General features: G+C 36.0%; 2 protein-coding genes across 2 annotated transcripts; both read left to right on the forward strand.

The window, feature by feature from the left end:
* The first annotated feature begins 7,682 nt into the window (after nucleotides 1–7,682).
* Nucleotides 7,683–10,769, forward strand: LOC105076763 (olfactory receptor 4C5-like). Its single transcript, XM_010965020.3, has 2 exons — nucleotides 7,683–8,654; nucleotides 10,648–10,769. The coding sequence occupies exons 1-2, from the start codon at nucleotides 7,745–7,747 to the stop codon at nucleotides 10,767–10,769; spliced, it is 1,032 nt and encodes a 343-aa protein (XP_010963322.2). The 5' UTR covers nucleotides 7,683–7,744.
* A 2,903-nt stretch (nucleotides 10,770–13,672) lies between these two features.
* Nucleotides 13,673–14,717, forward strand: LOC105076764 (olfactory receptor 4C45-like). Its single transcript, XM_010965021.3, has one exon. It carries the CDS (start codon nucleotides 13,673–13,675, stop codon nucleotides 14,600–14,602), a length of 930 nt encoding a protein of 309 aa, XP_010963323.2. The 3' UTR covers nucleotides 14,603–14,717.
* Nucleotides 14,718–17,017: the final 2,300 nt, after the last annotated feature.

Here is a 17,017-nt window from a genome sequence, read left to right on the forward strand (position 1 = left end):
CATTGGTTCTTTTTCCTGCACTTCAAACTAATATATTAACAGCCTACATTCCTGGTCTGGACATTTATGTGATAAAGCATTCCTCAAACAAGCCCTTGGGTATCATGAACTGGGACATGAAGGACTCTAAATGCTGTGTAGACAACCCCAAGGGGTTCCATCCAGGTGGCATACCCCTGAGAAAATTTCCACACTGCCTGAGGTCACCAGAGGAGGTTGAGATAGTGAGTCAGTCTCTCTACTGTACTACAAACACATCAGGACACACTGTGTCTTACAGGAATCTTGGGACTTGCCAAATTTTCAGGGGAAGTAATATCTAGACTTGGAAGCCAAACAGAGGCAAAATTCTAGTGCCAACACTTTCAGTGCAGAAATATTAAAAGATATATTTTTATGCCTTCCCATTGACCTTTTTTTTTTTTTAGGAGTTTGGGCTTTCCACTGGCCATTCAGTGAAAGAAGTCTACCTAGGCAAACAGATTTCTTCAAAATTTCTTCACACATACTACCCTCAGGACAGTGGAGAGTGGAGAAGCCAAATATGTTCTATCATCTTGAAGTACTCTGCAGCCTAGAAGAGAGATTGTTGTTTTAAATCACATACTTAAAGCAGCTGAAGCAGTTATTATATTTAAATGCATGGCTAGGCAGTAGATGGAGAATTGGAAAGGACTAATAATAGCAGCTATCATCACTGAATAGTGTGTCCTTTTTCCAATCAATACTTGCTATTACACTGCTTGATTTTTCATATATTGAATCAACTCTGCGTTCCCGGGATAAATCCCACCTGCACTTGGTATATATTTTATAAGATACTGAATTCAATTTGCTAGTATTTTGTTGAAGACTTTATGTCTATATTCACAAGATATATTGGTTATAATTATATTTTATTGGTCAAAGTTTAATGTTTATATAAAATATTTATAAAGTATTTTACTGTATTTATAGTTCTATTTTCTTTGATATCTTTGTCTAGTTTTGATATCAGGGCAATACTGGTCTTATAGAATTGGGAAGTGTTGGGAAGTGTTCCCTACTGTTTTATTTTTGGAAAGGTTTGTGAAGGATTGGTGTATTCATGTTAATTTTTCTTTAAATGTTTGATAAAATTCTCAGGTGAAGCCATCCTGGCTAGCATTTTTCTTTGTGAGAATTTTTAAATTACTAATTCAATCTTTTTACCTGTTAAAAGTATATTCTGATCATTTATTCCACTTAAATATGTTTCAGCAGTTTGTGTCTTAAATAATTTGTTCACTTCACCTATGGTACATAAATTGTTGGCATACAACTGTTCGTGGTATCCCCTTATGTCTTTTTTATTTTCGTGATTTTGGTAGTAATGCCTCCACATTCACTCCTCATTTCTCATTTGAGTCTTCTATCTTTTTTTCTAGTTGCACTACCTAAAGTTTTGTCATTTTGGTGATTTTTTCAAAGAACCTATTTTATGTTTTGTTTTCTTTTTTATATTCTCTACTCTTTTCTCTAATTTATTTGTTTCTACTCTAAACTTTGTTCCTCCCTCCCTGTTTCCTTTGGTTTTAGTTTGTCCTTTTTTCCTAATGTCTTTAGGGGGAAAGTTAGGTTACTGATTTGAAATCTATGGGAAAACAAGTTAACATGATGTCTCCATGAGAATAAGAATACAAAAAGTTTCCTTGTGTGGCCTGGGGTGAGGCCCGAAACTAAGATGTTTCCTAAGGGCAAACAATGCTGGTCTGGAACAGGCAGCCATGCATGAGCAGAACACTGCTCCAGCATATACACAATGCAGTTTGCCTAAGGGACTCACTGAAGTTTCTGTGACGTTCATCAGCCCCCTCACAAGGGGAACAGATGGAGTCATGAAGATGATTAATACTGCTTCGCTATTCTTAGAGTATTGGGGTTTTGTAGATTGTTATTACTGCATTGAATTACTCAGAGTTATTTTCTGCAACACTATTATAATAAATACGATGCGAACCAGCCATTCAGGGCCCTTAATCCTTGAGATCTTGAGTCCTCTGGTCCCATCTTTGATTCTCTATCTGTCTGTGTGTTTCTAAAGTTCTGCGGCCCCCATCGATAAGCAGGAACCTTTGTTGTGCTGGATGCAACAGAAATTTTTCTTCTTCTGCTAATATGAATATTTATAGCTATAAATTTCCCACTAAGCACTGATTTACATGTATCCTATAGGTTATAGTATGTTGTGTTTTCATTTTTATTTATTTCAATTTATTTTCTAATTTTATTATGATTCCTGCTTTGACCAGTTGATTATTTAGGAGTATGTTGTTTAATTTCCACGTGTTTGTGAATTTCCCAAATTTCCTCCTGTTATGATTTTCAATTTCATTACATTGTGGTCAGAGAACATACTTTGGGAGAGAAGATATTTAAATTTATTGAGTCTTGTTTTATGGCCTAACATATGGTCTAACCTGAAGAATATCCATGTTTACTAGAGAATTTTTATTCTGCTGTTGCTGAATGGGGTGCTTTAAGAATATCTGTTAAGTGTAGTTGGTTTATAGTATTGTTTAAGTCTTCTATTTGCTTGTTGAACTTCTGACTTGCTTTCTATTTCTATTTATTATTGAAAGTGGGTTTTTAAAATCTCCCACTTTTGTTGTTGAATTGTTTATTCATCCTTACTATTGTGTCAGTATTATATGTGTATTTATGTACTCTAGGGACCTATTAGATACATGTATGTCTATGATTATTATATCTTGATTAAATGACTATTTAATTATTATAAAATGTCCTCTTTATTCTCTAGTGACAATTTATGGCTTAAAGTCTGTTTTTCTTATATTAGTATTATCCATTCTTTCACCTCTCCTTTTGTTGTGATTTCCATGATAAATATTTTTTCACTTTACTTTCTACTTATTTGTGTCTTTGAATCTGAAGTATGAATCTTGTAGACAAAATATATATGGATCATGCTTTTATCTGTTCTGCCAATCTCTGCCTTTTAATTGAGATGCTAAACCACTTATATTTTATTTAATTGTTGGTAAGGTAGGATTTACATCTTACATCCACTCCTACTAGTCTCTCCCCTTCATTCTTCCCCCTGCCCCCAGGTCCATAAAACCATGAGAACCTTTTGTTCACGGCTCCCTCAGCAATGAGATGACTCCCACATCTCTACCAGTCCACCTGACTCTTGGCTGGTGCAATGTTCCATGAGGGATAATGGAGCAGGATGCTTACTCTAGTTTTAGTCTCTTCATTATATTATCTCAGCCATTGATTAAGGCTTGACTTTTATTTTCATTTGTGGCTTATTAATTTATTAACTACTCTGTCATCTGACAGCTCAACTCTCTCTTCAGCTCAGCCAAGCCCATGAGTATATACATAAAATTATGTTATCTCTGAATAATGATAGTTTTATACTTTCTTTTTCAATCTTTATATCTTTCATTTTATTTTCGTGTCATAATGCACTGGATAAGACCTCCAGTATTATATTGAATTGTAGTGCTTGTAGTAGGCATTCTTAACTTGTTTCCAATCTGAAGGGGAAAGTGTTTAATTTTCCCTGTGAAATACACTGAAATTTATTGAACTTTTGTAGTTCTTTACCTGCAAAAATACTCTTTACCAGCAAAGAATTTGTTTTATTAGTATTTGCTGAGAGTTCTAATATGAACAGCTATTGATTTTATCATGTTTTTCTGCATATATTGAGGTAACCCTGCAGGTTTTCTCCCTTATTCTACTAAAGTGATATATTATATTGAATAAATTGTTAATGCTAAAATAATCTTGCATTCTTGGAACAAACACAATCTGAATAAGGCATATTACTCCTTTTTATACATTGCTGAATTAACTTTGCTGATATTTACTTTGGATCTTTTATTTACATTCATATGAAAATCATTTGCAATTCTTTGTCAGATTTTAGCATCATGCTTATTTAGCTCTCACTTCTTTGAGAAAAAAATTTGTACAATGAGTATTCTTTTTTTCATAAATATTTTGTAGAATTCACTGGAGAAGCTATCAGGGCCTAAGTTCTTCTTTGAGGCAAGGTTTTAATTACAGGTTCTAGTTAATATACAGAGAAATGTTCATATTTTAATTTAAGTTCATTTGTATCATTTTTTTAGATTCCACATAGAAGTGATATCACATTATTTGTCTTTCTCGGTCTGACTTAGATCACTTCTTATACACAGTCAGAAAGGTACTGCAAACCCAACACAGATGGCTCTCCCCTGCCCCCTTGGTCACAGATGCCTTGGCCACAAGAAAGAAAGGATAACCTGGCTTGGCTACCATTTTGGTTGAAGCTGCTAATTCTAATCCTCTGGGAGTTGAGAGATCAGAGACTCCCTACCTCCCTGCACTTGAAAAATACCTATTTAAATATTTCCTTGTAACCACACTTGAAAATGTTGATAAGGATGAACCTAGGAAGATCATATAAGCATAACCAGCCACGTATCACAGAAGCTCTTAGGTTCTGAATTTCCAGACTATTTGGATCCAGATTCCCAAGGACCAAAGGAGATATCTCCAGGCTTAGCACAGGCTTACCAAGAAAAAGACTTAAAGGCACTAACTTCAGGGACTTGCCACTCCAAGGCAACTTTTATTTGTTGCTGATTTTATGGTGCTTGCAATCCCTAGTTTTTCTGTTTTAACACCGTTTGTTATTTTCAGAATTTTAAATCAGGCTAGATCTCAGATCACGTGGCTATTTTAATATTCTTCATCTGGTACCAAGAAAGACTGGCAAATATCTAGTAAGGTGACTTGGAGACAAATAGCCTCCAATGGTTAGGTTTTTCCCTCATCACTTTCTTTTGAAGCCTAACATTTTGGAAGGCGTTTGACTAAAGAAATTCATTATCTGAGCTGGGATGCTCATGCCTCACACTCACTTGATGTTGTAAGCAGACAAAGAAAATCTAAACACGGCCCATGAACTCAGCATTGTGAGGAAATCTCTTTCCGCAATCATTTTCAAGTCATTAAGTGAGGAAAAGGAATAATACACATAAGATAAAAACAGATGAACTACTTAAAGCAGTAGTTAGTGATGGGTCAGTAATTGCCGCCTCCATGCAAATTGTGCTCTACAAATAATGCCTTTTTATGAAATGAATCTGTTACTTCTTTCCCAAATGCATCCAGAGAGGTAGGTACAATCTGTGATCTCTTTATTACTAATATTTTTCTCAAGGTGATAGTAGGGTCCTCAATTTACAGGTGAGTTAGATTTAAATGTGTTTCTACTGTCACAGATGTTTATGAATAAGGGTGAGCATTTGTAGTCTACTAAGAAAAAGTGACATTATTTCTTTTATTCAATTATTATATTCATTATAAAGATAATACATTCTCTCTGTAGAAAACTTGGATCATAAAATTTTAAAAAGAAGAATATAAATATTTCCCTTAAATCATAATTCAAAACAGCACTATTAGTGTTTAGAGCACTTTTTCCAGGTACTTTTATATATATATATATATATCATTTTGTACAATTTGGATCATAATATATAAGCTGTTTAATGTCTTCTGTTTTACACTCAATATTATGTTGGAAGAATCTTTCCACACAATTAATTCTCCTTGCAAATAACCTCAGCATTCACCTAATATTTCATAACTATAATTTATTTAATTGTTCCTCTTTATGGAGACATTTGGATTGTTTTAACTTTTGCATTATCACAAAAATGTGAAATATAAACTGCATGCACAATTTTTGTTCATATTCTTTATCTGGAATACATCCCTAAGCAAAAGTAGTACTAAATCAAGGGTCATGATCAGTTATTAAGCCCTTATTATTATATGGAGTTAAACTTCTTTCCAGAATATTTTGTATCAACACACTCTCACCAAGTAATATAACTGTCATAAATATTTGCTAATTTGCCAATTAAAAGTATTTCACTGTCTTTAAATTGTATTCTTCTTTGATGACTTATGAAATAGAAGATTTTTTAGACATCTTAAGTTTTCTCTAAGCATCTTTTTTTATTAGTTTTGCCTTTGTTTTTAAAAGTGTGAGTAGAGCTTTTTTGTAAAAACTATTTCTATAATAATGGTGACCTGTGATATTTGTTGCAAGTGTTTTTCCAATATATTCTTTATTTTTATGTAGTTGAACCCATTAGCTTTGCCTTGGTTTTTATACCATCACATTTTGCTTAATGCTCTTCCTCATCCAGAGATTAGGTATATATTGATTTCTTTTTCTGTTTTTGAACAAATTTGTGTTTTTCTTAAAGTCTTTAGTGAATTCCATTCTTTTCCCTCTTTTTCTTTAAACTTTCTTTTAAAATGATGGCCTTTTGCTATTTGACCATACTTGCTTTCTATTGAGCTTATCTGTGCTCACTAGTTTTATCTGTACTTTTAAAATACTAAAAAGCCTTTGAATTCATTTATTAAGTCCAATATTTTTCTATTACCTGATGTATTGATTTCTGCATTCAACCTTTTTCTGAATATAATTGATTGTTTTTCTAACCTCTTGAGTTGAGTACTTAATTTATTTTCTCTCTTCATTTATGTTTTTCCTTAATATTATAACAATAAAATATTTCAAAGATAATAATAATAGTATGTGGGGGGGTTAATTTTTTATCAAGAATTTAGGGTATGTGGAAAGCTATGCATTCTACTTTTAAGCTAAAATCTTGGCCTACATAATAATGATATTCTTCAATTCCTCTATGCCATTTGTAGTTTTTCCTAATTTGTGTATGAGAAAGTTTACTTGCAGTAAAACTAAGGTCTGTACCTAACATCACATAGCTACTAATCAATGAAAACAGAATGAAAAAAATAGTCTATCCGACTACACAGAGCACACTCCATCCAACAAATTATTATGCTTTAGTTTCCTACCTTAAAAGTTCTTGTTTTCTAAATAGATCTAGAGAATTTTTCATAGTCTTCCCGAAGTTGAGTTTGATTTGCAAGATTCCTCTGAAACCTAAACATGACAGAAGTTCTGCAAATAGTTTCAGATAAATCTGGGGGACACGGCATTGCATCATGCTGACTTATCCTCTTCAGAATATTCTTTCTTCTTGTTTGATGGCATCCTTAGATTATTTTATTTGAATGTAATGTAAGTTCACAAATCTAACTGCCAGTTACACCTTACTAAAGCCTTAAACATTCACTCAGTTCAGTTTTTTTTTTCCTGAAATGTGACTGTATTATCCCTAATTTCAAATTGGACTCACCTTATATTTTATATTCACCCTGAAACAAGTTAAGAATAAGAAGAATAACAAACTGCAGCTTAGCCTCATCAGCACAAGTGACTAGAGAAGAGACACAAGAGAGTAAATTCTCAGGAATTCAAGCCACTGCCCCTCTTTCCAAGTCCTCTTTTTATTACTGTTTTGCTATGGGAGAAAATACTACCGCAATTGTTGGGAGAATATCAATCCATGTACAGTTACAGAAAGGTGCCGAGAATGTCAACAGTCATAAAACCATGTTTGTGTATATGAATGTGTGTGTGTGTGTGTGTGTATGAGAGAGAGAGAGAAGAGGGCTGTGTGTCCATTATGTAACTAATAACGTGGCCTAACTTTAAGTCTTAGGTTTATCTTCTTGGGTTTCTTATCAGTTTTACAGAAAATAATCCTAACAGAAATTACTATGCTTGATCAAATTTTATCCTCCACAATTGTAATCCCTGAGCTATTTACAGAGAAATCCGTTATCCAAATGCTGAACTGGATTCACGGAGCAAATGAACAACGTGACGGAATTCCTCCTGCTCGGCCTGACACAGAACCCAGATGTGCAGAAGCTCCTGTTTGCTGTGTTTACAGTCATCTACTTTCTTACTGTAGCAGGCAACCTACTCATTGTTGTGACAGTCACCACTAGCAGAGCCCTGGGGGAGCCCATGTACTTTTTCCTGTCTTTCTTATCCTTCATAGACTGCTGCTGCTCATCTACCATGGCCCCCAAAATGATATTTGACTTACTTGCTGAAAAGAAAACTATCTCCTTCAGTGGGTGCATGACTCAGCTCTTTGCAGAGCACTTCTTTGGAGGAGTTGAAATCATCCTGCTCACGGTGATGGCCTATGACCGCTACGTGACCATCTGCAGGCCCCTGCACTACGTGATCACAATGAATAGGCAAGTGTGTGGCCTCCTGGTGGCCCTGGCCTGGGCCGGAGGATTTCTTCATGCTCTGATTCAAATTCTTTTTATAGTCTGGTTGCCCTTCTGTGGCCCCAATGTCATTGACCACTTCATCTGTGACCTTTTCCCTCTGCTAAAGCTCTCCTGCACTGATACTCACATCTTTGGACTTTTTGTTGCTGCCAACAGTGGGCTGATGTGTATGCTTATCTTTTCCATTCTTATCACCTCCTACATTCTCATCCTTTGCTCTCTAGGAACGCACAGCACTGAGGGACAATGGAAGGCTCTCTCCACGTGTGCCTCCCATGTTACTGTAGTCGTCCTATTCTTTGTACCCTGTATATTCGTGTACCTTCGGCCCATGGTCACCTTCCCTACTGATAAAGCGGTGGCTGTGTTTTATACCATAGTAACACCCATGTTAAACCCTTTAATCTACACCCTCAGAAACTCAGAGGTGAAAAATGCCATGAGGAGGCTCTGGGGCCAAAGAGTAACCTTGGGTAACAATTCATAAGAGTAGACAAGATAAAAACAAAATCTATTCATATTTTAGGAGCAAGGGTGACTAATAGAAAGGATAATGGTTTGCAAGTCAAAATATGCGACTTTAAGTATATTTTACTCCACTTGCTTTCTGAAATATTTAATGTTCCTCTGAGTTGATTCAATGATGACTAAAGCCTCTTCCAGTTAGAAAGTTCTTTGCATCTACAAATTACTATGAATCAAAGGGCCATTGCTAATCAACATAAAAATCACAGGGTATGGGAAATCTTTATTGATGTATTCAGTAAAAAAAATTTTTCTTAAAGCTTCAGGTTTAGATTATATAACCAGTAGGCCAAATAATTAAAATATCTAAACAATAATTCCTAATGGCTGTTTTGTTTAAAATGCATAGTTTTAATTCCAACTATTGTAGTCAAGGTAGATTTACTATTGTGAGAGATAGAAATTAGTCAGAAATGAATGAATTTTAAGTAATGAGAGTCATTAAAGCAGGCCTTATCCCAAAATTAGTTCCACAGTGCTGCACAATTCCAGGGGGCACCATTTACACTGTAATCTGGGCTCTTCTTAGAATGAATTATTTTCTGTGCCTAAAGCCAAGGAAGGATATAAAATTCTTCCAGGTACAACTGTAGAGCAATCTTGCACATGATTTCCCAGGCAGAAGATATTTTGTGGAGCACTTTTTTTGTAAAAGACATTCAAAGTAGCTTTTATTGGATGGATTTGTGCCTTCGCTAATAGAATCAAAAGAATCCAGTACTAAAAAAAAAGTTGATGATACCTGAGTAATCAAGACAGAAAGTGTACAATTCAAATTTGAACAGAAAATTGCAGACCAATTGTAGACCAAGGAGATGGGAAATAATTTGAGATATAGACAGAGTGCAATTTTAAGAAGAAGAACCCAGATAAAAGAAGGGGATCCAGATCTGGACCAGGACAGAAGTCCTGCAAATCCTAGCAATTTTACTTCTACCTTCATCAGGACTGAATCAACCCAAATGACTCCATAGGCATGCCTAGATCTTATGTTAATTATTCATTACATACACATTAATATTCAACCGTTTAGTAAACAATTCATTCTAAATGGGAGTTCGGGGAAAAGGATGTGGGGAAAAGGGAACCCTTGAGCACTGTTGGTGGGAAAGTAAACTGATACAGCCCCTATGGAAAATGGTATGGAGGTTCCTCAAAAAAAAAATAAATAAATAAAAGTAGCATATTATCCAGTAATCCCTCTTCTGAGTATTTATCTAAAAGGACTGAAATTTGGATCTCAAGGAAGTATTTGCACTCTTATGTTCATATTAGCATTATCCACAATAGCCAAGATGTGGAAACAACCTAAATGTCCATCAATGGATAAATCGATTATTTAATGTGGTACATGCATGTGTGGAATATTATTCAGCCCTTAAAAAGAAGGAAATCATGCCATTTGTGACAACATGGATGAATCTTGAGGTCATTATTCTAAGTGAAATGTAGGTAATAGAAGACCAAATACTGCATAATTCCATGTACATGAATTATATAAAATAGTCAAACTCATAGAAACAGAGTAAAATAATGTTTTCTAGGGGCTGGAGGAAGGCAGGAAAAAGAAGTGATTATTCAATAGATACGGAGTCTCAGTCTGAGAAGATTTAAAAAGTTATGGAAAGGGTGGAGTCATTTGCACGACAATGTGAATGTATTTAATGCCACTGAACTATGCATTTAAAATACTTAAAATGATAAGTTTTATGTTGTGTGTATTTTGCCACAACAAAAAAGTCAAGAGAGAGGGACAGACTATGAGTAAAGTTGGCAACAAACAGAGGAGCAGAACTGTTAACTGTGGAGGATAGGGCTGTATGCGTTGCTTCCCTCTCTGTTTTGAACTTCAGGAGTGTGTCAATTTGGCCTTAAGGTAAAGGCTGGTGACAAAGAAAGGTGATTCTGCGCAGGGTTCCAGCCAGCTCTTCATCACCTCAGAAGCTGAAGGGGAGAAGATTACAGTGGAACCTCCTTTCAATACTGTTTCTATTCTCTACCTCTGGATGTCTTTATACATCAGTGTTTGCCTGAGTGTGATTTTCTCAGTGGCTACTGTGTGAAAGCATAGTACTTTACAGTAAGTCCCCGGGATTCTCTCCCTGTGGGGCAGAGAGAAAAGCTACATAATACATCACAAGAATCTGTTGCCTAGGTTCTCACACTAAAAGAAGCTGATATGTCTATGACTTTTAAATCACTCGATCTTTGGGAGCTGGGAATTCTGCCATCTAAGTCTCCTTAGTCAGTCACTAATAAAAATGTCACACTCCCTCAGGGTAATCTGGCACATAGCTTTGAAGATTGGCGTTTCTATTCTCAGGGCAACCATACCGTTTAGGACAGTCACATTCTCAGAAAGAAATCCATTCTCTGAACTCTGACCTATGCCTAAAACCACCCCATACATCCTATGTCAGGCTCACCAATGTCAAAATGAGTGACGAAGCCCTATCATGAAATTTTCCATTTACCTTACTTGGTAAGGTAAATATAGCGGGAGGTATGTGTTTAACCAAAGGGCAACTGCATTTCTAAAACTGGACTCTAATGATGTTTGTGGGTGTCAAGTGGGAGTAAATGAATGGCTGTGGCTGATGCTTCAGCTATGATTCCAACAGGACCAATTACTAATCCTCTGAGGACTTGAGAGGTCAATGCACTACCATGCATTAGAAATCCTGCACTTCATGAAAGTCTATTTAAACATTTTCTAGAGTCAGTGAAGAAAGAATTACAAATAAGGACCTTCAAGTAAATAATAGCTACATAGTCGTGCATCAACAAACTGAAGACCTGTTTGGGAGACACTGCTCCCAAGCTTCGTATGGGTTAGAAAGAGGGCTTAAATCAGGAGTGAAAGGAATTCTCTCCACATTGCTCATAGACTTTTGGGGAAACAAAAATTTGGCAGAATTGGTTTGAGAAAATCATGTCCAATCAAATGGATTTGACTTACATTTTATAATTCCATATACTAACTTTTCCTGATTTGAAGAATTTTTCATGATATATATTTTGAAGATGCATTTATACTTTCATAAGAAACCAAGAAAATGAATCAAAATTAAATCCTAGAACTATCAAGTTTTCCATATCCAGACTGATAATGGGGAACAAAATAAACTAAAATGTCCAAGACTTGGAGAGTTGTCTAGAGAGATATAAGACTTCCAGCGTCTCACTGGTTAGTTCATGGAGTCTATTTGCAGATGTGGGGCAAATGCCTGAGAGGAAGAAAGCAATGGCTGGGCTTAATCTAAAAACTGAAGAATCCACAATCAACTAATCCAGGTTAGTGATAACTACTTCTTTTGCCCAAAATTTAAGCAGATTGTCTTAATTTAACCAACTTAGTTTCACTAAAATAATTTTTAGAGTTAAGTTCTGTTCATTGGAAGTTAATCTTTCTCTCTAAAAATGAATTTGGACAAAATGATATGAAAATATCAATAGAAAACACTGGCTGTAGTGTTCCCAGACAAGACGCTGTTGAGAACTACAAAAGTCACTTTAACAAGACTGTGGTTAATGCTTATGTCTCACTGAGTAGATTAATTCTGTAGACTTCTGTTTGTAGTTACTAGAAATTCTTTTCCCTTGTCATGACTTCCATGTCCCACACTGAAGTTAGAATTTGTGAATTAAATCTTTTAAGAGTGATTAACCACGTAGTCACCATCTGTAGGAGCCATAGATACAGAAGAAACAAGTCAGAGCCTTAAGCTTTCCTGGAAACTAAAGGTATCTTTCCTCACCTTTATTGAAAACTGAGAGATCATGATGCTGACTTCTGTGCCCAGAAAGTTTTGAGGAAAAATATGTGATTATGTTTTTTGGCAGGGACTGGGGAAAGAAGAAAAAGAGGGATAAAGAATAAAATATCTCATGAACTTTCACAACAACATGTACTCACTCTTGAAAATCCATGTACAGCTCATTCCCCCCAAAAAAGAAATATTCTTACATATATTCAATATTTCTACCAGTTAGCAATGAAAACTTCAAGCTCATTTTAATTGATTAAACTTAAGCCAAAATTGAACATTGTATTATCTCGGATGACCTTAACCTTTCTGTCTTGTCAATAGGAAACTCAGGGAAACTTCATGATTCATTTAATTCCATTTGTAAAATGTGAGTAGGGTAATATACCTACTCCAGAGCATTATTCTATATGTGATGAAAGACCAAATAAACAGAAAATTCATTTCAGAAATATTGAGAAAATTTCAGAGAACTTTGTACCACTTACATGTTGACATTCAAAGATGTGGAAAGAGTGAATATGAAAAGGTCATGCCGAGCCAGACACAACATGCGGGGCTGTTGAGTGAATGCTGCTCAATGAGCTGTTATAAAGGTTAATTCCTTGGCACTTTGAGGGACAAAAATGTCATCTGCAGCTCGTCTGTGTGTGTGCATGTGAATTCATTTGACAGAATGGAATAACAGCTCACAGAGCACAGCTGGTGTACATATAGTAAAGCTTGGTTGGCACTTCCATATCTGATATACAGTTGACTTTTAGAAGAATATTGTGTCCATATACATGTAAATATTCATGCCAATAGACAAGTATAACTTTAAAATAACTGTTGTTGATGGAATTTGTCCCCCAAAGTGAAAGAAAGCTATCTGTGAGACTTTTAAAACTATGAAGAAAATCTAGAAGTCAACCGTAAGTCAACATTCATAATAACATCTTTTTCTTATTGCAGTGTTTGTAAGGTATTGTCACCATATATTCAATTAATATGAATAAGGAGAAATTTAGCCTCCTTTTATTTGTTTTTACAACTATCTGCAAAATGCCAGAGGTGAGTGAAAGGTGTAGCTTCACCAATCCCAGAGCCCAGGACTAAAGAGGTGATGAACTATTTTAGCATTGAATTTAACATTTCATCACTCAGAAATAATGTGATCTTTCCAGATGGACCATGTGCTCATAACCCAAGATGAGTTGATGGAAAGGATGGGCAATGTAACAGAATTCATCCTGCTGGGCCTGACCCAGAATCCAGAACTGCAGACATTCTTATTTGCTGTGGTTTTAATTACCTACTTGACCACATTGGCAGGTAACCTGCTCATCTCAGTCACCATCTTCATCAGTCCAGCCCTGGGTTCTCCCATGTACTTTTTTCTATCCTGCTTATCCATTATAGATGGCTTCTACTCTTCTTCCATAGCACCCAAAATGATCTTTGACTTGATCTCTGGAAAGAACACCATATCCTTCGATGGTTGCATGACTCAGCTCTTTGCTGAACATTTCTTTGCTGCAGCTGAGATTATCTTGTTAATTGCCATGGCCTATGACCGCTATGTAGCTATCTGTAAGCCTTTGCACTATATGACCATCATGAGCAGACATGTGTGTGGATTCCTGGTTGGAATGGCTGGAGTTTTAGGGTTTCTTCATGGAGGGATCCAGGTTTTATTCATGATCCAGTTACCATTCTGTGGCCCCAATGTCATTGACCACTTTATGTGTGATTTAATACCTCTCCTGGAGCTAGCCTGCACGGACACTCACACTTTGGGGCCTCTGATTGCTGCCAACAGTGGGTCATTGTGTTTGCTAACTTTCTCAATGCTGGTTGCCTCCTATGTTTTCATCCTGCGCTCCCTGAGGACTCACAGCTCTGAAGGGCGTCACAAAGCTCTGTCAACCTGTGCCTCTCATGTCACTGTTGTCATCTTATTCTTTGTACCGTGTTCACTCCTGTACCTAAGACCCGTGACCTCCTTCCCCACTGACAAAGCTGTGACTGTGTTTTGCACCATAGTAACTCCTATGTTGAACCCTTTAATCTACACCCTGAGAAATGCAGAAGTGAAAAATGTCATGAAGAAACTCTGGGGGCAAATAATGAAAACTAGCGATAGATAAATCTTGGGTGGAGTGTGTAGGCAAAAAAAAAAAAAATCTAGTGATATTTCATAGAGCTTTATTCCTCTTCATAGCTAATTAAACTTGGAAAAATTATCCGGTCTGGATCAGTTTTCTTCAGGAGCCCATATATTGTGAGCAGGGCTGATATCCTTGAAGGCATAGTAGATGCGGTGCCTGGAGCCCACGATGGTTTTAGGATCCCCTGAAATGTTTTAGTTTCTTTTAAAACATAAAAAATTAATATACTCCAAATGCAACTTGGATTATAGGCATCTATACATCAATGCAGTCATAAAATATAACTTTTCATATTTTTATGGAGGAAGGGCCCCATGAAGGCAGACGTACCAAGGGCCCACAAAAGTCATAATGTTGCCCTGGTTGTGGGTATGAAATAGATCAACAGCAATATTCTTGAACACTCATTATACCCAGCGCTATAGCTAGAACTAAGTTTTATTTTAAAAGAGGAAAAACAATTATACATTTTTAAAGGTGTAGAACAGTAGGAAAAAAGTCTTCAAAGTGCATTTATCAAAATATACTTTTTCTGACCTTTCTAAGTGTGAGAGGCTTATAAATGTTCTCCCACCACGGCAAATAAAAACTTTTACTTACCACAGTCCCAAGAAGAGAGCATTTGCACACAAAAGTACTTTCCAACAATTATATTTCCATCATTCCCCGTAGTAGACAGTAGTCTACAAAAAGAGTTGGAAATAGAATCAGCTGGCATAAAAGAAACGTAATTGATAAAGTCTGCAGAGTTAAGGCAGAAAATACCTGTACATTAAAATCTGGGTTTAGACACAGACAAAGGAAATCTTCTGAAAACGAAACAGCTGTTATAGGAAATTACCCATGATTTAAGAACAAGTGTGTGTCATGGAACCAGACAACAATCACAAATCTGAATTATAGAAAAGAATCCATACCATGAACATAATGAAGTTTTAAGAGATTCAGAAATAGTCTGATGCTTTGAAGTCAGAGATTAAGAACTTTGGATCAAAAGATCTTAATTTCTCATTTTGTCTCCAGCATTAATCAGTCTTGTCAATGTTAGCAAATTGCTTCCCCTCTCTACCTGTGTTTTTCATCTGTAAAAAGGAAATGACATTGCATACTTCCTTAAGTTGTGAGAATTAAATGACTTAAATTGGAAAAATGAGTCAGCTAAAAATTGGTGAAAATTGCTCAGACACTGTTACAGCCTTCAGAGACACCACCAGAGCATGAGGTATGCTGGGGCCTGCTGTTCCTGACAGAGGAGCTCAAGAACACTGCTACTGCCATTTACTAACCATGATCACAGGAAGACCAAAGGTCTGTCCCAGACTCACTTTGCTTCAACATAGGTCATAAATGCCATCCACTTATGAGTTCAGACAGCATGGCAGTGAGTTATCTCAGCTGGAGAGCAGGTCTCTGGATACTAAGAGCTAGCCCAACACCAACTCCCTCTTCTGGAATAAAAATGCCATTAAATATCTCTGCAGTTACTAATGGGAGAGCTGGTTGGATCAACTGTGAGACACTAGAGCAGAACTTCTATCAAAAGCTCTAATGATGGCTCCTGTCCCATTCTGGTCCTCCAGAATAAATAGGAGAAATAGAGAAATAGGTCTCTGGGCCAGAGACCAAAAGGACAATCTCTGTACAGAGCTTGCGATTTGGGGGGAAGAGCTCAGAACTTGTGTTCAGGAGATTTCTCAACCAAGGACTTGAGTATCATGTGACGCTGTCATTTCTCATGTTCTCAGGACTTTATATCAGGCTAGATATTACTGTACACATAAATAACTTTGAAAAATAGATGTTTTGCCATAATTTCTTGTGAGTAACCATTTTGTAAACATATACAAGCAACAATATGTTTTTTCCTCTTTTTATTGATGGACAGTTGATTGATAATATTGTATTAGTTTCAGGTGTACAGCATAGTGATTCAGTTCTTTTTTCTGGTTGTATTCCATTATAGGTTATTATAAGATATTGAATATAATTCCCTGTGCTATACAGTAAAGCCTTGTTGCTTCTGTATTTAATGTATAGTAGCTTTTATCTGTGAATCCTGTAACTCTAATTCATTCCTCCCTGACTCCTTCACCTCCCTGGTAACCATAAGTTTGTCTTCTATGCCTGTGAGTTTGTTTCTGTTTTGTATATAGATTCATTTGTATTAATTTTTAGATTCCACATGTAAGTGATACCCTATGATACTTGTCTTTCTCTGTCTGACTTAACTCACTTAGTATAATATTCTCTAGGTCCACCCATGTTGCTGCAAATGGCATTATTTCATTCTTTTTTGTGGCTGAGTAATACTCCATTGTATATGTATACCATATCTTTTTAAGCCAGTCATCTGTTGATGGACACTTGGGCTGTTTCCATATCTTGGCAATTGTA

Source organism: Camelus bactrianus, chromosome 10 (genome assembly GCF_048773025.1).
Source record: "Camelus bactrianus isolate YW-2024 breed Bactrian camel chromosome 10, ASM4877302v1, whole genome shotgun sequence".
NCBI lineage: Eukaryota > Metazoa > Chordata > Mammalia > Artiodactyla > Camelidae > Camelus > Camelus bactrianus.

Bases quoted from the DNA above. Each gene is read 5' to 3' on its own strand.
- LOC105076764 (XM_010965021.3), top strand. From the start codon at position 13,673: ATGGAAAGGATGGGCAATGTAACAGAATTCATCCTGCTGGGCCTGACC.
- LOC105076763 (XM_010965020.3), top strand. From the start codon at position 7,745: ATGAACAACGTGACGGAATTCCTCCTGCTCGGCCTGACACAGAACCCA. The intron at 8,655-10,647 runs GTAACAATTCAT...TCATCACCTCAG, and splicing joins GGGCCAAAGAGTAACCTTGG to AAGCTGAAGGGGAGAAGATT.